This window comes from Armigeres subalbatus, chromosome 1 (genome assembly GCF_024139115.2).
Source record: "Armigeres subalbatus isolate Guangzhou_Male chromosome 1, GZ_Asu_2, whole genome shotgun sequence".
NCBI classification, from domain to species: Eukaryota; Metazoa; Arthropoda; class Insecta; order Diptera; family Culicidae; genus Armigeres; species Armigeres subalbatus.
The window spans coordinates 92,351,415-92,370,692 of record NC_085139.1 but is presented as its reverse complement, the minus strand read 5'-3'; the positions used below and the strand labels follow the sequence as shown (position 1 = coordinate 92,370,692).

The 19,278-nt window shown below is 42.7% G+C and overlaps 1 protein-coding gene across 2 annotated transcripts; it reads left to right on the top strand.

Annotated features, from left to right (window-relative positions):
* The first annotated feature begins 5,161 nt into the window (after positions 1–5,161).
* Positions 5,162–18,769, top strand: LOC134223390 (serine protease 7-like). 2 transcript variants are annotated; one of them, XM_062702629.1, is made up of 4 exons: positions 5,162–5,494; positions 5,577–5,814; positions 5,952–6,136; positions 18,337–18,769. In XM_062702629.1, exons 1-4 carry the CDS (start codon positions 5,428–5,430, stop codon positions 18,720–18,722), a joined length of 876 nt encoding a protein of 291 aa, XP_062558613.1. In that variant the 5' UTR covers positions 5,162–5,427; the 3' UTR covers positions 18,723–18,769. The 2 variants fall into 2 exon arrangements, with proteins under 2 accessions (XP_062558613.1, XP_062558545.1); XM_062702561.1 differs by having other exon boundaries at positions 5,165–5,512.
* The last annotated feature ends 509 nt before the right edge of the window (positions 18,770–19,278 follow it).

Sequence of the window (19,278 nt, the reverse complement as noted above, 5' to 3'; positions counted from 1 at the left end):
CCGGATATTCGTCTAAGTAAACCTTCCGGCTCTGGATATTCCTCCTTGAATTCGTCCAGATATCTCTCCAGGAAATCCTCCGAATATTCCTCCAAATTTTCCTCCAGGAATTCGTCCGGATAACCATCTAAGAATTCCCTCGGATATTACTCCCAGAGCGCCTCTTGATATTCTCTCAGAAATTCCTCCGGATATTCCTCCAAGATTTCCTCTGGATATTCCTTCAGGAATTCTTTTAAATATTCCTCCGAAAATTCCTCCGAAATTTGTTATATTCCTCTAGGAATTTGCTAAGATTTTTTTCCGGTTATACCTCCAGGAATTCCTTCAAATATTCCTCGGGATATTCCTTCGTATATTCCTTTGGATACTCCTGCAGGAACTCTTCCGGATATCCCACCAGGAATTCATCCGGATATTGCTTCAGAAAGCTTTCCAAATATTCCTCCAGGAATCTCTCCAGATATTCCTCCAGAAGTGCCTCCGTATATTCCTTCAGATATTCCTCCCGAGGAATATTCTAGGAGGTCCACTGGATATTCCACCAGGAATTCGTCCACATATTCATCCAGGAGGGCCTCCGTATATTCCTTTAGATATACCTACGGGTAGTCCTCCAGGAATTCTTCCGGATATTCCTTTAGGAATTCGTTCGCAGATTCCTTCAGGAATTCGTTCTAACATTCCTCCAGAAATTGCTACGAATATACCTTCAAATATTCCTTCGGATATTCTTCCAGGATTTCGTCCGAATATTCGTCCTAGAATTTCTTCGGATATTCCTCAAGAATTTCCTACTGGATTTTCTCCCAGGAATTCATCAGGACATGCCTCCAGAAATTCCTCCGCATATTCCTTCGGGAATTCATCCGGAAATTCTTCTAAGAAATCCCTTGGAGCTCCTCTTGATATTTTCCCCGGAATTCCTCAAGATATCAATCCAGGAATTTCTCCGGATATTCCCCCGGATATAGGAATTCAAACAAAAGAAATCCTAGAGGGGGAATTCTTTGTGTAACACAAAAAAAAAATCTGGGGGAATACCCAGAGAAATTTCTGGAGAAATATCCGGAGATATTCCTGAAGGAATATTCAAAAAAGCTCCTGGGAGAATATGAACAGGAATATCCGGACGAATTCCTGGAGAATTGTCTGGACGAACTTCTGGTGGAATCTACGGAAGAATTCCTTAAGGAATATCCGGAGGAAATCCAGTTGGTATATCTGGAAGAAATTCCGGAGGAACTCCTGGAGGAATATCCAAAGGAATTCTTGAGCGACTATCCAGATGAATTCCTGGAAGAATATCCGAAGTAACATTTTTTTTAATGGCCCACCACTACCCCACACCAAAAGCTCTTCGTTTTTTTGAGCCCCTGGCAGTGGACTCTTCTAGGACAGAATAAAACAATTACAAATAACATATAAACATGAAATATTTGTGTGTGCGCGGAAGTGGAGAACCTGAAAAAAAAATCTAATCGAGGGATTCCCAGTGAAACCGTGTTTCTTTAAAGGGAATTTGGAAGAATACTTGAAAAAATTCCTGGTGAAATGGTCGGACGAGTTTCTGGAGAGAAATTCAGTGGAATTCCTGGAGAAATATCCGAAAAATATCTGGAGGAATATCCTAAGAAATAACTGGTGGAATATCCGGACAAATAACCTGGAGTATTATCTAGAGGAATTCCTGTTGGAATATTCGCAGAATTTCCGTAGGAATTCCTAGTTGAATCACCGGAAGAACTCCTGGAGGAATATCCGCGTGAATTTTTGGAGTATTTTCCAGAGGAATATCTGGAGAAAAGTCCAGAGTAATTCCTGAAGGAACATCCGGACGAATTCCTTGAGGAATGTTTGGACGAATTCCTGGAGGAATATCTTGGGAGGAGGAGAAACGCTTGGGAGGAATACTCAAAGAAATTCTTGGACGAATATCTGGACGAATTCCTGGAAGAATATCTGAAATAATTTTTGGAGGAATATTCGGAGGAATTGCTGGAGGAATATTCGGACAAATTCCTATAGGAAAATCCAGTGAAATTCCTTGAAGAATTCCTGGAGGAATATTCTAAGAAATATCTGGAAGAATATCCGAAGAAATTACTGAACGAATATTCTGAGGCACTCCTGTAGTTATATCCGGATGAAAACCTGGAGTAATATCCTAATGATTTTTTGGAGGAATATTCGAAAAAATTCCTGGAAAAGTATTTTCCGGAGGGATATCCAAACGAATTGCTGGAGGAATATGCGGAGAAATTCCAGGAGGAATATCCAAACGAATTGCTGGAGGAATATCCGGCAATTTTTTGCAGGAATATCTGGACGAATTCCTGGAGGAATATCCGGATGAATCTCTTGAGGAACATCCAGAGGACTTCCTTAAAGAATTTCCGGACGAATTCCTAGAAAAATATCCGAAGTAATGTTTGGAGGAATTCCTGGTAGAATATTTTGAAGAATTCCTGGTGAATATGCGGAGGAATATCCGCAGGAATATCTGAAGGAATTCCTGGAGGTATATCCTGAGGAATTCGTGGAGGAATATCCGGAGGAATACCTGGAGGAATATCATGTCGAATTCCTGGAAGAATATCTGGACAAATTCATGGAGGAGTATCCGGATGAGTTCGTTGAATAATATCCGGAGGAATATCCAGATGAATTCCTGGAGGGATATTCGTTAAAATTCCTGGAGAAATATCTGGACGAAGGAGGAATATCCTAAGGAAATCCAGGATCAATATCCAGAGGAATTCCTGGAGGAATATTCGGAAGAAATCCTGGGGGAATACCTGAATGAATTTCTGGAAGACTATCCAGGCGAAATCCAAGATAAATATCGGAACGAATTGGTTGAAGTAAAAAGACTTTCCTGAGGTTACATATACTCAAATCATTGGAGAGAGGTGCTGAGAAGCAAAAATTTCAGTTGTACAATAGTTTAGTATTATTGGAACATAATTCCAAAGAGATTGTCAGCAGGGATAAGCGAAATTCCTTCCCAATTCCGAGTTATAGACATTTTAGTTCGAAAACAGCGCTCTACCGCGAGAGAGTTTTCCTCAGACCTTAAATGTTGTCTTGCATGTATTTAATACATACACGGTTAGATGACTTTACCCATAATATGGTAACTCTTTTATTGTTGTTATTATTCCCACCGTGAAAAAATCACTCATTTTCTCTCAAAAGTGCCTGTCTCTGTCTGGTAAAGCTCACATCAATAGTCCTGTTTAGATCCTTTGCATCCTTCTTCTTGTTCTAAGATTGGTAGTGCGGAGGGCTGCAGTTTGCTCGCTTCACCAACAGGACAACTACCAACCAAGTATGACAGGACAACAACCAACCCAGTATTGCCCGACATTCTGGCTCGGGGCCCATCCCACAGCAGTCTTCCGATTTTCGCGGTGTGAACGGTGGATAGTTCTCTACCGTACCGTCTTCCATCTGCACTCGCCGTAAATAGTACGCAACACTTTCCTCTCGAAAACTCCAAGTGCGCGTTGGTCCTCCACGAGCATTGTTCAGGTATTGTGTCCGTGGAGAACTACCGGCCTAATGAGCGTTTTATAGTCAGTTTGGTACGGCGACGAACTCTATTCGATCGAAGCGTCTTGCGGAGTCCAAAGAATGTACGTTTCCAGTCACGATGCGTCTTCGAATTTCTCTGCTGGTATCGTTGTCGAAGGTCACCAGTGAGCCCAAGTACACGAATTCTTCAAGAACCTCGATTTCGTCATTACCGATACAAACTCGTGGTGGATGGCTAAAATTGTCCTCTCTAGCTCCTTGTCTTTTCATGTACTTCGTCAACGTGTTAATGACTAGCCCAATCTGCCTAACATCCATTTTTAATCTGATGTAGGCTTCCTTCATCTTCTCAAAATTACGTGCCATAATATCAATACCTTCGACGAAACCAAATAGCTGGATGGACTTCGTGAAAATCGTACCACTCGTGTCAATCCCTGCTCTTCAAATTATTCTTCCAGCGCGATGTTGAAAAGCAGGCACAAAAGACCATCACCTTATCTTAACCCTCTGCGCGTTTCAAGGGGACTCGAGAATTGTCCGGAAACTCGAACTACGCACAACACCCGATCCATCGTTGCCTTGACCAACCGTATCAGTTCATCCGGGAATCCGTGTTCGTGCATTAGTTCGTGCATTAGTCGATGAATAGATGATGTGTGTATTCGCGGGATTTCGTTCACCCATGAATACCACCAAGTACTGTCCCACGAACTCTCTTGCAATCAGTGTGGGTAAGACCAGTAGGACATGTTCTACGCATTTCAAACGAAACTTTAGGGTAAGTTGGGTTCAACGACAAATTCATAACACTACACATCAACTGAAACCATCGTAAAGTATTCAATTATGAATAATCTCATTTAAACCCCACTACCTCCACTAAGGGTACGGCTACCCTACCTTGTAGAAGTAATCACGTTGTAGGTATAGGATAGAAGAAGGAAACGGTATAACCATCCGTTTCCAGTTCTAGCGATTGATAGAATATGAGAAATTTATGGGAAGATACAAAGTAGGAGGAATGGAACGGGCCTTGGATGAAACACCCGATCTGCTGCGCATGGCATAGAAGTGGTAGCCATATGACCACCAAGCCCGTTAATTTAATCTAATAATGACAAATTTCAATAAAATACATAGGGGAACTGTTCCGATCTCCATCTCACTGTACATATATCCATCTCATCGCTAAACAAAGAAATACGGCATCAAATTCGTGGTTTCTTTTTGTCAACATACGTGCTCACTGCTGAAAAAAAATCACAAAAATAATAAACAAACACAATTCCTTTCCTTTGCTTTGTTTTTGATGGGATGGAAATAGGAGCTATGAGATGAAGTGGCGAATCGTTCCCCTATTACACAACAAATTACATTTTTTGCTGATGATGAGCTTTTTATAACACGGTACTGAAAAAAAACCTTCAAAAATCGAAACATGCCTGTAATCAGTCCCCTTTTCCAGTTTGTAATATGAGTTCCCTACTCCCACTGAAGCCATTGATCGCCGATGAAATAGATCGTGATCGGTTGTTGTCGATTTGTTGTCGTTGCTGTAACGGCATGAGTAATAAACTATCGGTACACTCAACCAGCTGCAGATAAGTACACATTGCTAGCCGTTACAGTTTGTGGTAAGGGATTTCAATTTCAGGTTCGCACGGGGGATTCCCGTTCGCCGGCTGTCTGGACGGTCGTGTAGTTAGTGCGACCGCTTACCATTGCTAGTGGGTCGCGCGTTAATCGTGTTGGGACAAACCGAATTGATAAGAATATGTTGGAAATATTGGTTTCGAAGCGATCGTGCAACCGGCTGTTTAGTTTGCCGTCGACGGTGGTAGGGAGAACAACCCACTTCTGCGTAGTAATTTCAGAAAAGGTTTTGTTATGATGGGTAGAACCGTGTTCGTGTGTGCGTTGTTTATCTTTTTGGCCGTTGGAAAGTTTGGATATTGTGAGCGCGATCCGACTTGTAGGGATAAAAACCCGAAACACACTAAGAATAGTTTAATAGTTTCCAAACATATGCATTTCAGCATTTCATTTCCCGGATATTGCTCAACTGGAGTTGAGCGATGTGCTGAACAAGAACTGTGGTTGTACGGCATATGATCAGGATCGCGATCGCCCCCCGGAGGGCCGCCTTCAGGAATCTCCCTGGCTGGTGCTGTTCTACTATCCGGATGAACAGGTTCACTTCTGCCATGGGACATTGATCACGACGAAGCATGTTCTAACGTCGGCTGTTTGCGCCAGCAATATTGCTCAGGATGAGTGAGTTTCCAAAAGTGTACCAGCTCCAAGGCTGGATGAATTTGCAAGTGAAAGAGAATTACAGATAATATGAGAGAGGGGTTGAGGTCAGGTCATGCGCGTAGCTTGTTGATAACGATACTGCTTTTGTTTTGTAGGACTTTCATCAGTTTGGGCGAGTATGATCTTGGCACGGACCAAGACTGCGAGCAGGTCAAATGTTCGAACCCGGTGCAGCGGCGAAAAGTGAGTAAGATGATTCAACATGAAGAGTACGACTCGGAATCCTTTAAGAATGATTTGGCGATAGTGGTGTTGGACCAGGAAGCCTTGCTGAGTGATTGTGAGTATTATTGGTTTATATGAAGCTCATTCGAAATATTTAGAATCAGGGGCGATGCCCACGTAGCGTTTTGTTAAAGCTGAGTGAACATTGCGTTGAAGAAAACAGGTGTCCGGCTCGGCAATACATGCACCGTTAAAAAGACACTGCGTGGGCATCGAGCCTATAAGGACTGTTCAATTTATAAAGAGGACACTTTGTATTGTCGATGATTTTAAAACCTTCAATCTTTTTCGAAATCTGTTTTCTTTTCGTTGAATATATTATCTGACCTTCTAGAAATGAAATCGAATTATCAACGAAACAATTCTAACTTAGAAATTTGCGATATTCATAACAATCTCAATTTATTGGATTTTCAACAGCTCCAACCGTTTATATTCCGTTTTCGGGCTGCCACAGGCTCTACTGTTTCTAGATATCGACACATCATTGACAGTGTGTTTCTTTCCGATCTTATTGATGATTTTTGCCGATTTACAATTTTTTTACAAACTGCCAATTTTGCTTATAAAAAATTCTGTTGGTAAGCTTATGTTTAAGCGAAATTCGTGAAGCTTTGACAGTAGGCACCATTTTGTTGGATCTAAACTGTTTTATCTCTTTTCAAAAATTACGGTTGATTGACAGTGTATTATAGTATGCAATAAAGCAAACTCCATCGAAATTGACCAATCTGTCTGTATAATATCGTTATGTAAAAGTGTCCTCTCATTAAACTGAACAGTCCTTATAAGGATAATATAATTTTTTAAGGATAATTTGGAGGAAGCTACAAATATCATAAATGTTGGGTGGATAGGGTTTGCCAATCTGTAGTAGCTACCTTTATATATTTTAAGCAAAGAGTACGTTGGAAATGTACTTCAAATTGTTCATGTTCACTAGCATTTTTCCCGGCTTCACTTGAACATCTGCTGATAGTACGGATCCGGTTAACTTTGGTGTGATCATGCAACCAACGTAGGCAGATAAATTGTTATAGCTGGACGTCATTCTCACCACCACTTGATGACGTATGTGGGATTTCGCACCTCCATCGCCAATGACGGGAACGTTAGTCGATTGTTTTAGAAGATTCAATTTCTTCAATAAGGATTCCGATGATAAATTGATTTGAGATCTAGAATCTAACAATGCTCGAGCTTGATATGCTTCGCCACAGACATAGATGCAGTTACAGGCCTCTCTCCTGCTGGCTGCACTAGATCTATTTCAGTTGATGCTATTGATACCATAGTTCTTCCTTCCGGCTTGTCTCGTCGCACGTGATAGACTAAAGTGTGATGTTTCATGGAACATTTGTCGCTAGGATATCATATGTAGGGGGCAATGGTACACTTTCTTTATCAACGCCGGCTAGTTTGTCTATAATCTCCTTAAATCGACTGAGGCATTAGAATGGAATAGAATTATTGACGGGAAAGGTTAATTTCGCGGTTTTCCGCGAAAATGTTTAAATTTTGCGGCTAACATCAAATTTCGCGGATTTCGCGGCTTCCGCGAAATCGCTAATTTTCACCACCCCTAGATATGATGCACTGACACAGTGTCATCTTCCAACAATTGAAGCAAAGATTCAGCTCCTTCAGCTTATCTTGACGCTGCTCTACAGTCATCTTCTGGATTGTTGGACATTTGAAATTCTGATGTTTGCCGGAACAAAAATCGCACGCATATTCGGGTGTCGCTGGTGCAGCACCTGACGATCCATATTTGAAGTTTGAGGTTTTGAAATTTGACATCAAAGCTGTTGTAGGAATTATTGGTTCACGACGTTCCAAAATCACGAAGTTCCGTTTGGTTGATAGATGCTTCCTAAATTTCGTGGGTTTGATCGTCTAAGGCACGTGTCAGTAGGGTCACACAAACAGTTGAAATACTCCTGTCACACGCTGGTTTAGTTTTTGAAGATTGTCCACATGGTGGGTGCATTCAGCGATGAGATTACGGAGATCTTTCGACGACTTTCTTGAAACCTTCTTCATATTGAGCAGAGTAATGATATGTGATTTCATTCTCAGCCTTTGGTTTCAAAACATTCCTTCAAATTGTCCCAAGCTCAGGTGTTTTGTATCGTTTCGATATCAATTACTCCTTCCTCACACTTCAATAAATTCTCCATGTGATACATCTTGACTGCATCAGAATCGTTTGATCGAAGGGGGAAGGTGGGTAGACTTGATCCCCGGGGAGACTTGATCACCCCCTGTTTTATCGAGAACTAAAGTAGTTTTGTTCTAGCGTATTTTTTAGTATAGATCCTCTAGACAAATGACCTTTATGTGGTGAGTTATTTTTTGGATTGACAACCTTATTTATTCTACAGGGCGGTTTGTATGTTTTGACCTTCCTAAAGATTTTTTTATTGGCCACGCAAAATTTGAATAACTTTTCATAACAATGACCAAATGCTTTCGTTTTTTCCACAGCACAAAGCCATAAATGTGCCTAATATTTTGTACTGGTGGAAATGTCAACATTCCATCAAAGTTTTAGGATATTTGGATTTGAAGTTATTGCCTCAATACGGGGACACTTGATCACACATTAGTCACCCATACAAAAATTTGGCGGAAAAATTCAAAAAATATAAATCTATTCTCAGGCTTCTAATTTTTTTGTAGATTCGACAGATTTGATGAAGGGTTTGCAGGAAACATTATTTATTGCGTAGATATCATTGAAAGGGGATCAAGTCTCCCCAAATTAGAAAATTGCATGTGCTGTCGAATTCAATAACAAAAATTGTTCATGTATACGCACAGCAATTCGAAAATTCCGAATATTTTGAAGGAAAAATATTTTTAAAAAAATCGGAGGGCACCTTTCTAATTGTATCAAAACAATTTCCCCCGAATATTTTAAAAGTAGACTTTTGACAGCACTCTAGAAAATCGATTTTGTATCAATAACAACAATAATTTAAGGACTGTCATACATCAGTAAAGTTAAATACTATATTTCTTAGAGAGTCTGTGTGGAAATCGCGTATGTTTATTTATTTTTGGCTGTGATACATCGGAAATCAGAAAAGAGGATCAAGTCTAAACAGTCTCCCCTATGCCTTGATCTTGAAACATCGACTTGAAGCATGGCCATGACTCGTAATGGCCATCAAAGGTCGGCAATGGAGTACGGAACGATTGGGCTTGGATGATAACATGTTGATTTGATGAATGATTTACTGAATCTGGGACAACAGGGACTATCTCCAAGGGCTTGACGATCCCTCCCCAGGCCATCTGCGAGTTGTGGTGCCTGCCTAGGATGTGGTGGGGTTTGACAGTGGGCTCTGTTAAACTTATATAAAAAGCTGCATGTATCCGCATGTAGGTTCCACCAAAGCGACCGTGTGCCGCTCAAAGCACACAAGCCCAAGTTCTGGTGTTAGGTGGGACGCTTAACAGACCTGACACGACGGCCCTCCGACGAGACAGGAGATTTACACAGGCCCATTAACCCGCCTTCAAAAACAACCATTACGAACGACATAGAAGATAACACGACTCGATACAATCGGCAACGACCTAGGCGACGAATAAAGGATCACGATTGTAAAACTGGGAACATGGAACTGCAAATCGCTAGGCTTTGCAGGTTGCGACAGGATAATCTACGATGAGTTACATCCCGACGTCTGCTTCATAGTGCTGGGCAAGGTGCGCCAATGCGTGATTGGGTGGCAGCCAATCAACGCAAGGATTTGCATACTGAGGATAAAAGGCCGTTTCTTCAACTATAGCAACATCAACGTTCACTGCCCACTCTAAGGGAAACCTAACGACGAGAAAGAAGCGTTCTGTGCACAGCTGGAGCAGACATACGATGGATGCCCACTGCGGGACGTCAAAATCGTCATCGGCAACACGAACGCTCAGGTAGAAAAAGAGGAAATGTATAGACCGGTAATCGGACCGGATAGTCTGGCTACCGCATCGAACGACAACGGCCAACGGTGCGTAAACTTTGCAGCCTTCTGCGGTAGTTCGAAGCAATTTCTTCCCCTGCAAGAATATCCATAGAAATCACCTAATCAAGAAATGGAAAACCAAATCGACCCCGTTCTAATCGACGGTAAAATTCTTCTCCGACATCACGAATGTCCGCACTTACAGCGAATATTGAATCCGATCACTACCTCGTTGCAGTATGTCTGCGATCAAAGCTCTCGACGGTGTACAACACGCGTCGGTCGGCGGCCGCAGCCAAACAAGACGGTAGATTATCCCAAGACTACGCACAGCAGCTGGAAGTGGCCAACGGAAGAGCAGCTAGGCGCAGCATCTCTTGAAGATGGGATATTTGATCCGCCATAGGAAGCACCACAACCGCTGCACTTGGCACGGTGCCCCCGGATCAGAGCAACGACTGGTATGACGGCGAATGTGAGCAGTTAGTGGAAGAGAAGAATGCAGCCTGGGCGAGATTCTTGCAACACCGAACAAGGAACGATACAAACAGGTGCGGAATAGACAAAACTCGATTTTTCAAAAGAAAAAGCGCCATCAGGAAGATCGAGACCGTGCAGAGGCGGAGCAACTGTACCACGCTAATAACGCACGAAAGTACAATGAGAAGTTAAACCGTTCACGTAAGGGCCACGTGTCACAGCCCGATATGTGTAAGGGCATAAACGGGAACCTTCTAACAAACGAGCGTGAGGTGATCCAAAGGTGGCGGCAGCACTACGAAGAGCATCTGAATGTGGGCAATGTGGCAGACAACGATGGCGGTATGGTAATGAACCTGAGAGCACGTGCGCAGGACATACGACTTCCGAGTCCGAATCTCCAGGAAATCCAGGAGGAGATCGGCCGGCTGAAAAACAACAAAGCCCCTGGAGTTGATCAACTTCCAGGATAGCTGTTTAAACATGGTGGTTAGGTACTGGCTAGAGCGATGCACTGGGTAACTACCAAGGTTTGGGAGGATGAGGTTCTGCCGCAGGAGTGGATGGAAGGTGTCATGTGTCCCATCTACAAAAGGGGCGATAAGCTGCCGCCGACCAACAGTAATTGCAAGAGAGTTCGTGGGGAAGTACCAGACGGGATTTATTGGCGATCACTCTACCACAGATCAGGTACTCACCGTACGTCAGGTATTGCAGAAATGCCGCGAATACAACGTGTCCACACATCATCTATTTTTCGACTTCAAAGCAGCATGTGATACAATCGATCGGGACCAACTATGGCAGCTAAGGCACGAAAACATATTTCCGGAAAACTGATACGGTTGATCAAGGTGACGATGGATCGGGTGATGTGCGTAGCTCGAGTTTCAGGGGCATTCTCGAGTCCCTTCGAAACGCGCAGAGGGTTACGGCAAGGTGATGGTATTTTGTGTCTGCTATTCAACATCGCTTTGGAGGGAGTAATACGAAGGACAGGGATCGACACGAGTGGTACGATTTTCACGAACTCCGTCCAGTTATTTGGTTTCGCCGACGACACTGATATTATGGCACGTAACTTTGAGAAGATGGAGGAAGCCTACATCATACTGAAAGCGAAGCTAAACGGATCGGACTAGTCATAAATACGTTGAAGACGAAGTACATGATAGGAAGAGGCTCAAGAGAGGACAACGTAAACCACCCACCACGAGTTTGTATTGGTGGTGACGAAATCGAGGTGGTTGAAGAATTCGTGTAGTTGGACTCATTGGTGACCTTCGATAACGATACCAGCAGAGAAATTCGGAGACGCATCATGGCTGGAAATCTTACGTACTTTGGACTCCGCAAAACGCTTCGATCGAATAGAGTTCGCCGCCGTACCAAACTGACTATCTACAAAACGCTTATAAGACCGGTAGTTCTCTACGGACACAAGACCTGGACGATGCTCGTAGAGGACCAACGCGCACTGGGAGTTTTTGAAAGGAAAGTGTTGCATACCATCTATGGTGGGGTGCAGATGGCGGACGGTACGTGGAGGAGGCGAATGAACCACGAGTTGCATCAGCTGATGGGAGAACCATCCATCGTTCACACCGCGAAAATTGGAAGACTGCGGTGGGCCGGGCACGTAGCCAGAATGTCGAACAGTAATCCGGTGAAAATGGTTCTCGACAACGATCTGACGGGAGCAAAAAGGCGAGGTGCACAGCGGACAAGGTGGATCGATCAGGACCGATTTGCGGACCCTCCGCAGACTGCGTGGATGGCGAAGTGCAGCCATGGACCGAGCTGAATGGAGAAAACTTTTATGTGCAGCACAGGCCACTTCGGCCTTAGTCTGATAATAAAAAAACTACAGAGGAAGACTGTCGCTGTCGTCGCTGGTGAAACATCTTCTACTTTGCATAAGTATTGCACATATCTAGCTGTCTGAGCTTAACTACAGATATTGAATAATATTCATCTTCCCTCTTTTCAAATCTGTTGAATCTGTTTATCAGGTTTTTGAATTTCGAGTAATTCAACACCACTTTGCGATTTACAAATTCCTGCTAAAACTATATTTTTTTTTTGCGAAAACCACATGGTAAGAATGACAAAATCTTTCACTTTCATGTCTGTATTCTCTCTAGCTCGCTCTCTAGATAGGTAGCATACTGCGAGAGACGTTTTTCGGAATCTGTTACGATAATAAACTGATTCGGGGGCTATACCTCATGATGAAGACCATATCAAAATTATATCAACATATGTTATAATGTTTTAAATTTCTTCAACAACATGTGTTAGAAATTTCATGCCGGATGTAAAATATCTAAATTAATATAAGAAAATAACACTACTTTAAACAACAATTTTTCAAATTATGTTACAATTTTGCCACAAAGATAATATATTGTGTTCGAAATTTAGAATCAGATACATAATATATTGTTTACTGTGTAGTTGAAATTTTTTACAGGTCGTAATAGGTCTCTGGATTGTGATCATCATCAGAATTTTGTGTGTTTGTCTGAATATGATTATTTTTCAAGAACATGAAACTAAGCCTTAGCCAATTTGGCAATCTTTTCAAATTATATCAACGTATGATGATCTATTTGGCTTGAAGACTTCAGCATGCTTAGGTGACCGAAGAATTTCAAATAAATCCTGATTTTATAAATGAAATTTCTCAGCAAATGAGCAATATTTTAAAATTTTCAAGTTTTCTTGAAGTTTTGTGGAAAACAATTGTGATCTCACGCTTTCAAAATAGACCTATAAGGCGCAGGATCAAAAATGTGTTGTATCATATGCATGTATCGAATTCACCATTTCCAATTTGTCTGGTAATGTGTTCTAGGGATTTCGGAATGTTGCTATTTCTTGAAAATATTCAATTTTGTTTATTTTCGACAAAGTTTTGGCAAATCCCTCGGATTTTAAAGAGAGGTAATTAAGATTTAAATGAGAAAGAACTTGGAATGCTGTTGGATGGATTATAAAAATCCACAGACTCATTTTGCTTTGCTAAGGCTCCTATGATTTTCCCACGACATTTCTATTTTTTTAGGTTGAGTGTCGTGGACCATAATTTATATTGTTCAAGTCATCAATGAATGTGTTGTACGTTAATATGTCAATGTTTGTTTGGTCGGCCAACTTGCGAACAATATATATCAGTTGTTTTGAGCATTGAGCGAAAACGATAACTTAATTGTTTTGAGTGAAAAATTAGAAAAATAAAAAAAGTTAGCCCCCCCTAGAATTCTCCATTAGTTACGCCAATGGATAATATGATTTGCTACAGTTTCTTTTTGACCTCTTTCTAATCAAATTTGTAGAAGATGACAACTTTCCAAAACTTACAATATCTAACCCATTGAGTATTCTCATATACACTAGCGCCGCCAAGCGGATGAGTTCCGAAATAATATGATTTGCAACAGTTTCGTTTTGACCTCTTGAACAAATTTGTAGAAGACGGCAACTTTTTAAATCTTCAGGATTCCGAAATATTTTACTTATATGATGATGGATCGACTGTAATTTAGATATTTCGGGATTTTCTTGGCATGCAGTCTTAACTCCAGAGTCAAAACAGGGTTTTACTACTGTCCGACGTTTCGGCAATTGTATTTTGACAAAAAACAGACCACTATTCTCCCATTGAAGAAGGCAAAATACAATTGCCCAAAACCCTGTTTTGACTCTGGAATTAAGACTGCATGCCAAGAAAATCCCGAAATATTTTACTTATATCAGCATGAACATCGAGCTAGTGAGCACCAACCACGCAATTTGTATGAAAATCACGACTTGCTCCAACGTTTTGAGGTCCCGAGAGGTCCCAAAAGGTCCGATCGGAGGTCTCAACGTCTCAGACAAATCTTAGAGGACGGGTTTACAAACGGCTGAGCGGCTGGGCTTACTTACTTACTTATGGATCCTGTACACCTCCGGTGGTGCAAAGGGCTGACTTGAAAGATCTCCATCCTGAGCGTTGCCCGGCTATCGCTTTAACCTGTTGCCAGGTTAGATTTCGGTCGACTTCTTTTATTTCTTTATTGAGGCTTCGCCGCCATGAGCCTCTGGGTCTGCCTCTGCTGCGATGTCCCGCTGGGTTCCAGTCTAATGCTTGTTTACAGATTTTGTTTCCGCCCCTACGTAGAGTGTGGCCGACCCAGCCCCACTTCCGATTCCGAATTTCTGTTGCTATCGGCCTCTGGTGACAACGACGATGGAGCTCGTTGTTTGAGATCCAGTTGTGAGTCCACCAGGCCCGAATTATATACCGCAGGCATCTGTTAATGAACACCTGCAGCCGTTGAGTGTTCTCCACTGATACACACCATGTTTCGCTAGCGTATAGCAGCACAGATTTCACGTTAGTGTTGAAAATTCGTATTTTGGTGCGTTCACTTATCTGCCTGTTTTTCCAGATATTTCTTAAACTCGCAAAGGCAGCCCTTGCTTTCTTGATCCGTGCGCCTATGTCGATCTTGGTACCGCCGTCTGACGCCATTTGGCTACCAAGATATTGGAAGCTTTCAACATTCTCCACTGGTTGCCCGGATACTGTGAAACTGGAAGGAGTCACCGTGTTTACATCCAACGATTTGGTTTTGTTGCCGTTGATGACTAAACCTGCCGAAGAGATGCGCTCGGCAAGGTCGTTGAGCTTACTCTGCATATCAGAGCGCCGTTGCGCGAGGAGTGCAACGTCATCTGCCAATTCGAAGTCGTTTAGGTGCTCCATGGTTATAGGCTGCCATAACAGCCCGCGGTTTGGTTCACGGTCAATCGCATCTACCAGAATCTCATCGATTACGATGAGGAACAGTAACGGTGATAGAATACATCCTTGCCTCACACCAGCTACGACCCGGATAGGGTCGGACAGGACCCCATTGTGCAGCACTCTCCACGAAAAGGCCTCGTACTGTGCTTCGATGAGGCCGATGATTTTCTCAGGAAACCCCTTGCGTCTCAGGGCGCCCCACATATTCTTGTGATTGAGACGGTCGAAAGCTTTTTCGTAGTCAATGAATACCAGGTAAAGGGACTCTTGGAATTCGTTGACCTGCTCCAGAATGATACGGAGCGTGATAATATGGTCCACACAGGATCTTCCGGCACGGAATCCGGCTTGCTGCCGCCAGAGAGTCGCATCGATCTTCTCCTGAATCCGGACTAGGATAATTTTGCATAGAACTTTGAGAACGGTTCACAGCAACATAATGCCTCGCCAGTTATCGCATACAGTCAGGTCACCCTTTTTGGGTACCTTCACTAAGATACCTTGCATCCAGTCGACCGGAAAAGTTGCGGTGTCCCAGATATTACGAAATAAACGATGCAGTAGTTGAGCGGATGTCATGGGGTCAGCTTTGAGCATCTCGGCTGATATGCGGTCGACCCCTGGGGCTTTATTCGATTTCATGCTTTGGATGGCTGTTTGAATCTCTAGCAGTGATGGAGCTTCGGTATTGACGCATGTTATACGTCGGATCCTAGGCAGGTCATGCCGAGGTGGTGATGGCCTGGCTGGCACTTGAAAAAGTTGTTCGAAGTGCTCGAACCAGCGTTTCAGCTGGTCAGTTGGGTCGGTCAATAACTGATCATTCGCGTCTTTCACAGGCATCGTTGCATTCATCTTCGCTCCGCTTAAGCGTCGTGAGATATCGTAGAGGAGGCGAATGTCCCCGGTTGCGGCGGCTCTCTCTCCTTCGTCGGCCAGAGAGTCTGCCCACGCTCGCTTGTCCCGTCGACATGAGCGTTTTACTTCCTTCTCAAGAGCCGCGTATCATTGACGGGCTAAGACTTTGGCTCCTCTGGTTTTCGATCGCTCTATCGCGGCTTTGGCTTCTCTTCGCTCCTCTATCTTCCTCCAGGTCTCATCGGTGATCCATTGTTTTCTCTGGGTGCGTAGTTCGCCCAGATTGTTCTCGCTGGTGGCGATGAAGGCATTGTCCATGGCGGTCCATTGGTCTTCCACGCTGCCACCTTCCGGAATATCTGCAGCACGCGTCTCCAGTTCTTCAGTCGGCGTGTGTTGAATCGTCGTCCAACTCTTTCCTCCTGCCGACGAATCCGCGCAATGCGCAGGTGTATTTCGCCGATGAGGATGTGATGATCAGACGCGATATCGGCACTACGTTTATTCCGTACATCAAGAAGGCTCCATTTCCATTTTCGGCTGATGCAGTTGTGGTCGATTTGATTTTCTGTAAAGCCGTCACGGGAGACCCACGTGACCTTGTTAACCCGTCGATGAGGGAAGTGCGATCCCCGATCACCATGTCGTTATTACCACAAAATTCTGCGAACAGCTCTCCGTTTTCGCTCATTTCTCCGAGACCATGGCGTCCCATAATGCGCTCATGGTTCGAGTTGTTGGATCCGATCTTCGCATTGAAGTCGCCCAAACAGATCTTGATATCACCCTTCGGAATTCTATCTACGACGGCATTGAGTTGACTGTAGAAGTTCTCTTTGTCTTGCAGATCGGCAGCATCGGTTGGCGCATAACATTGGATTATAGTAAGGTTTCGGACCCGTGTTCTAAATCTGACAGCGGCTGGGAGTTCCGACTACGCAGCAGGAATTTAGTGTGGAGGTACAATGAAATCTCCTTTATTGTTTAGAAGTGTAAAACAAGTCGTGGGTACAAAAAATCTAAAAATTATTTGTTGCTTTTTGACCTAACTTTCTTATTGATGCGATGCGTAGTTGATGAGATCGGATGATTTGGCCATACAAGGAAATTCATTTTACTTTAAATGTTGTGGCGCCATCTCGTTCAAACAGCACCTTTGTCTTTGCCTTATTCGCTTTGACGAAGCTGCGCTGTTGCCATCTAGCGGAGACGGACGTGTGCGTGAAATCACTGTATTTCAACATGGTGAAGTATAGGAAGTATGTTTTAAAATGCTTCTAAAATGTTATTAACATTGATATATTGAAAACTTTTAAATAAGTCGGATTAGAAATTTGAAAAACTACATGATAGACTATTTATCTACACATGTTTTTTAATCAAAATAATTCAATTCTAGTGTTGCTTGTTTAAAAGAAAATCACATTTCTAACCCGAAAAATCGAACTATTTTCAGCTAAAATGTGTTTTAACGTTTTAATAAGCATTTTAAAATAAACGTCCTATATCCCTTGCTGGGTGAAATAGAAATGCATCATTTTGTTTTCTCGCTTTCGTCAGAGCCAATATGACATAAACCATTTGCCTTGCATGCTCTGATATTTCGAGAATACGATGCTAATTTTGTAATCATAGTAAGATTACTGAATATTTCCATAAAAGCAGAAACTATGATAGCATAAAACCGAAATTTGCTGCAAAGATAATGCGAAATAATGGGATGAAAAGTTAGCAACTAAATTATCTTCGTTTTTGTTGCTGACAAAATTTGTCGGATCTTTGTCATTTTTATCTCCGCAAAAATAAAGCTTTGTCGTTGGCTCTCTTTTGTCGCTTGTTTCGCATGGGCATCCTAGAAAAACTGATTCCCTGCTGTCAGGTGGTCGCTGGCTCTTGTGTGGTAGATGGAGACGGGTGGTTGGCTGTCTTGATGTCCAGCTTGTACAATGCTGCAATGACTCTTTTGTAAAAATTGGTGATCATATTTATTCTTTGTGGTAGTTGATGGTATGAAAAGTAATTCAGCAGTCTGCCTGATGATATGGGCTTCGCATACCATTGTGTACAAAGAGTTTGATCCGTTCCTCTAGTTAGTTAGTATCGCTAGCAAACTCGCCTTTTAAAATATAATCCGGTTCGCTTTTCCCGTTACAGCTGTGAAACCCATTTGCCTGCCGCTGCTCAAGTTCGAGATTGGTAATGTCAACCTGCCGAATGTCTACAACGCCCTCTGGACCAGTCGACCCCGGCCCCAGCAGTACTGGATGCGCTACGTGGAGCTCGACAGGTGCCGTGAGCTGGTCGAGAACCGGATAAATCTGAACGACGGCCAAATTTGCGCCAGCAGTTATCTGAACCAAACCATCGAGATGATTGGTGGGGCGGGTTCGGCTCTGGAAGTCGAGTACCACAACCGATTCTATCAGGTGGCGATGCTATCGATCGGTATCCTGGATGCGGAGCCCGGAACGCCGTTTGTATATGTAGACATTCCAAAGTACATAAAGTGGATTCACGATACGGTGAAGAATAATGAGTGATATTTTTTTATAACGAGTTTTTACGATTAAAGACGTTTTTATTGAAATGCGGACTTTTTTGAATATTGATGTTTATCCCTGAAACAGTTATGGATCGCTTCCTTCAAAGGATCTGTCAAGCAGAATACTGAGAGACCATTCGCGATTTGAAATAAAGTGGATAAATGCGACCAATAGAGTTAGTGTAGTGTGCTTTTGAACTAAGCACCTTTCAGCAAACATTAGTGTCTCAATCTATTAAGCTTACGGATTTAATGCAAATTTTGCTTTTTACCCTTCCTTCTGAAGTATCCATAATTTCCCTTTGTACGCGTTGGCGTGTTACGTATCAAACTATTAATGAATGTTATAATTTATGAAGATGTAAGATGCGGTGCTTCAAAGCACGACCATGCTGAGGGTGGATGGGTTCGATTCCCGGTGCCGGTCTAGGCAATTTTTGGTTTGGAAATTGTCTCGACTTCTCTGGGCATAAAAGTATCATCGTGTTGGCCTTTCTACTTTCTGTTTTTTATAGAGGGGTGAAAGCAAATCTGCAAACAGACACCTGAAATTA

Excerpts from the sequence above, each read along its gene's own strand:
- LOC134223390 (XM_062702561.1), top strand. The coding sequence starts at position 5,428 with ATGATGGGTAGAACCGTGTTCGTGTGTGCGTTGTTTATCTTTTTGGCC. Across the intron at positions 5,815-5,951 it reads AGCAATATTGCTCAGGATGA|GACTTTCATCAGTTTGGGCG; the intron begins GTGAGTTTCCAA and ends TTTGTTTTGTAG. Across the intron at positions 6,137-18,336 it reads GGAAGCCTTGCTGAGTGATT|CTGTGAAACCCATTTGCCTG; the intron begins GTGAGTATTATT and ends TTCCCGTTACAG.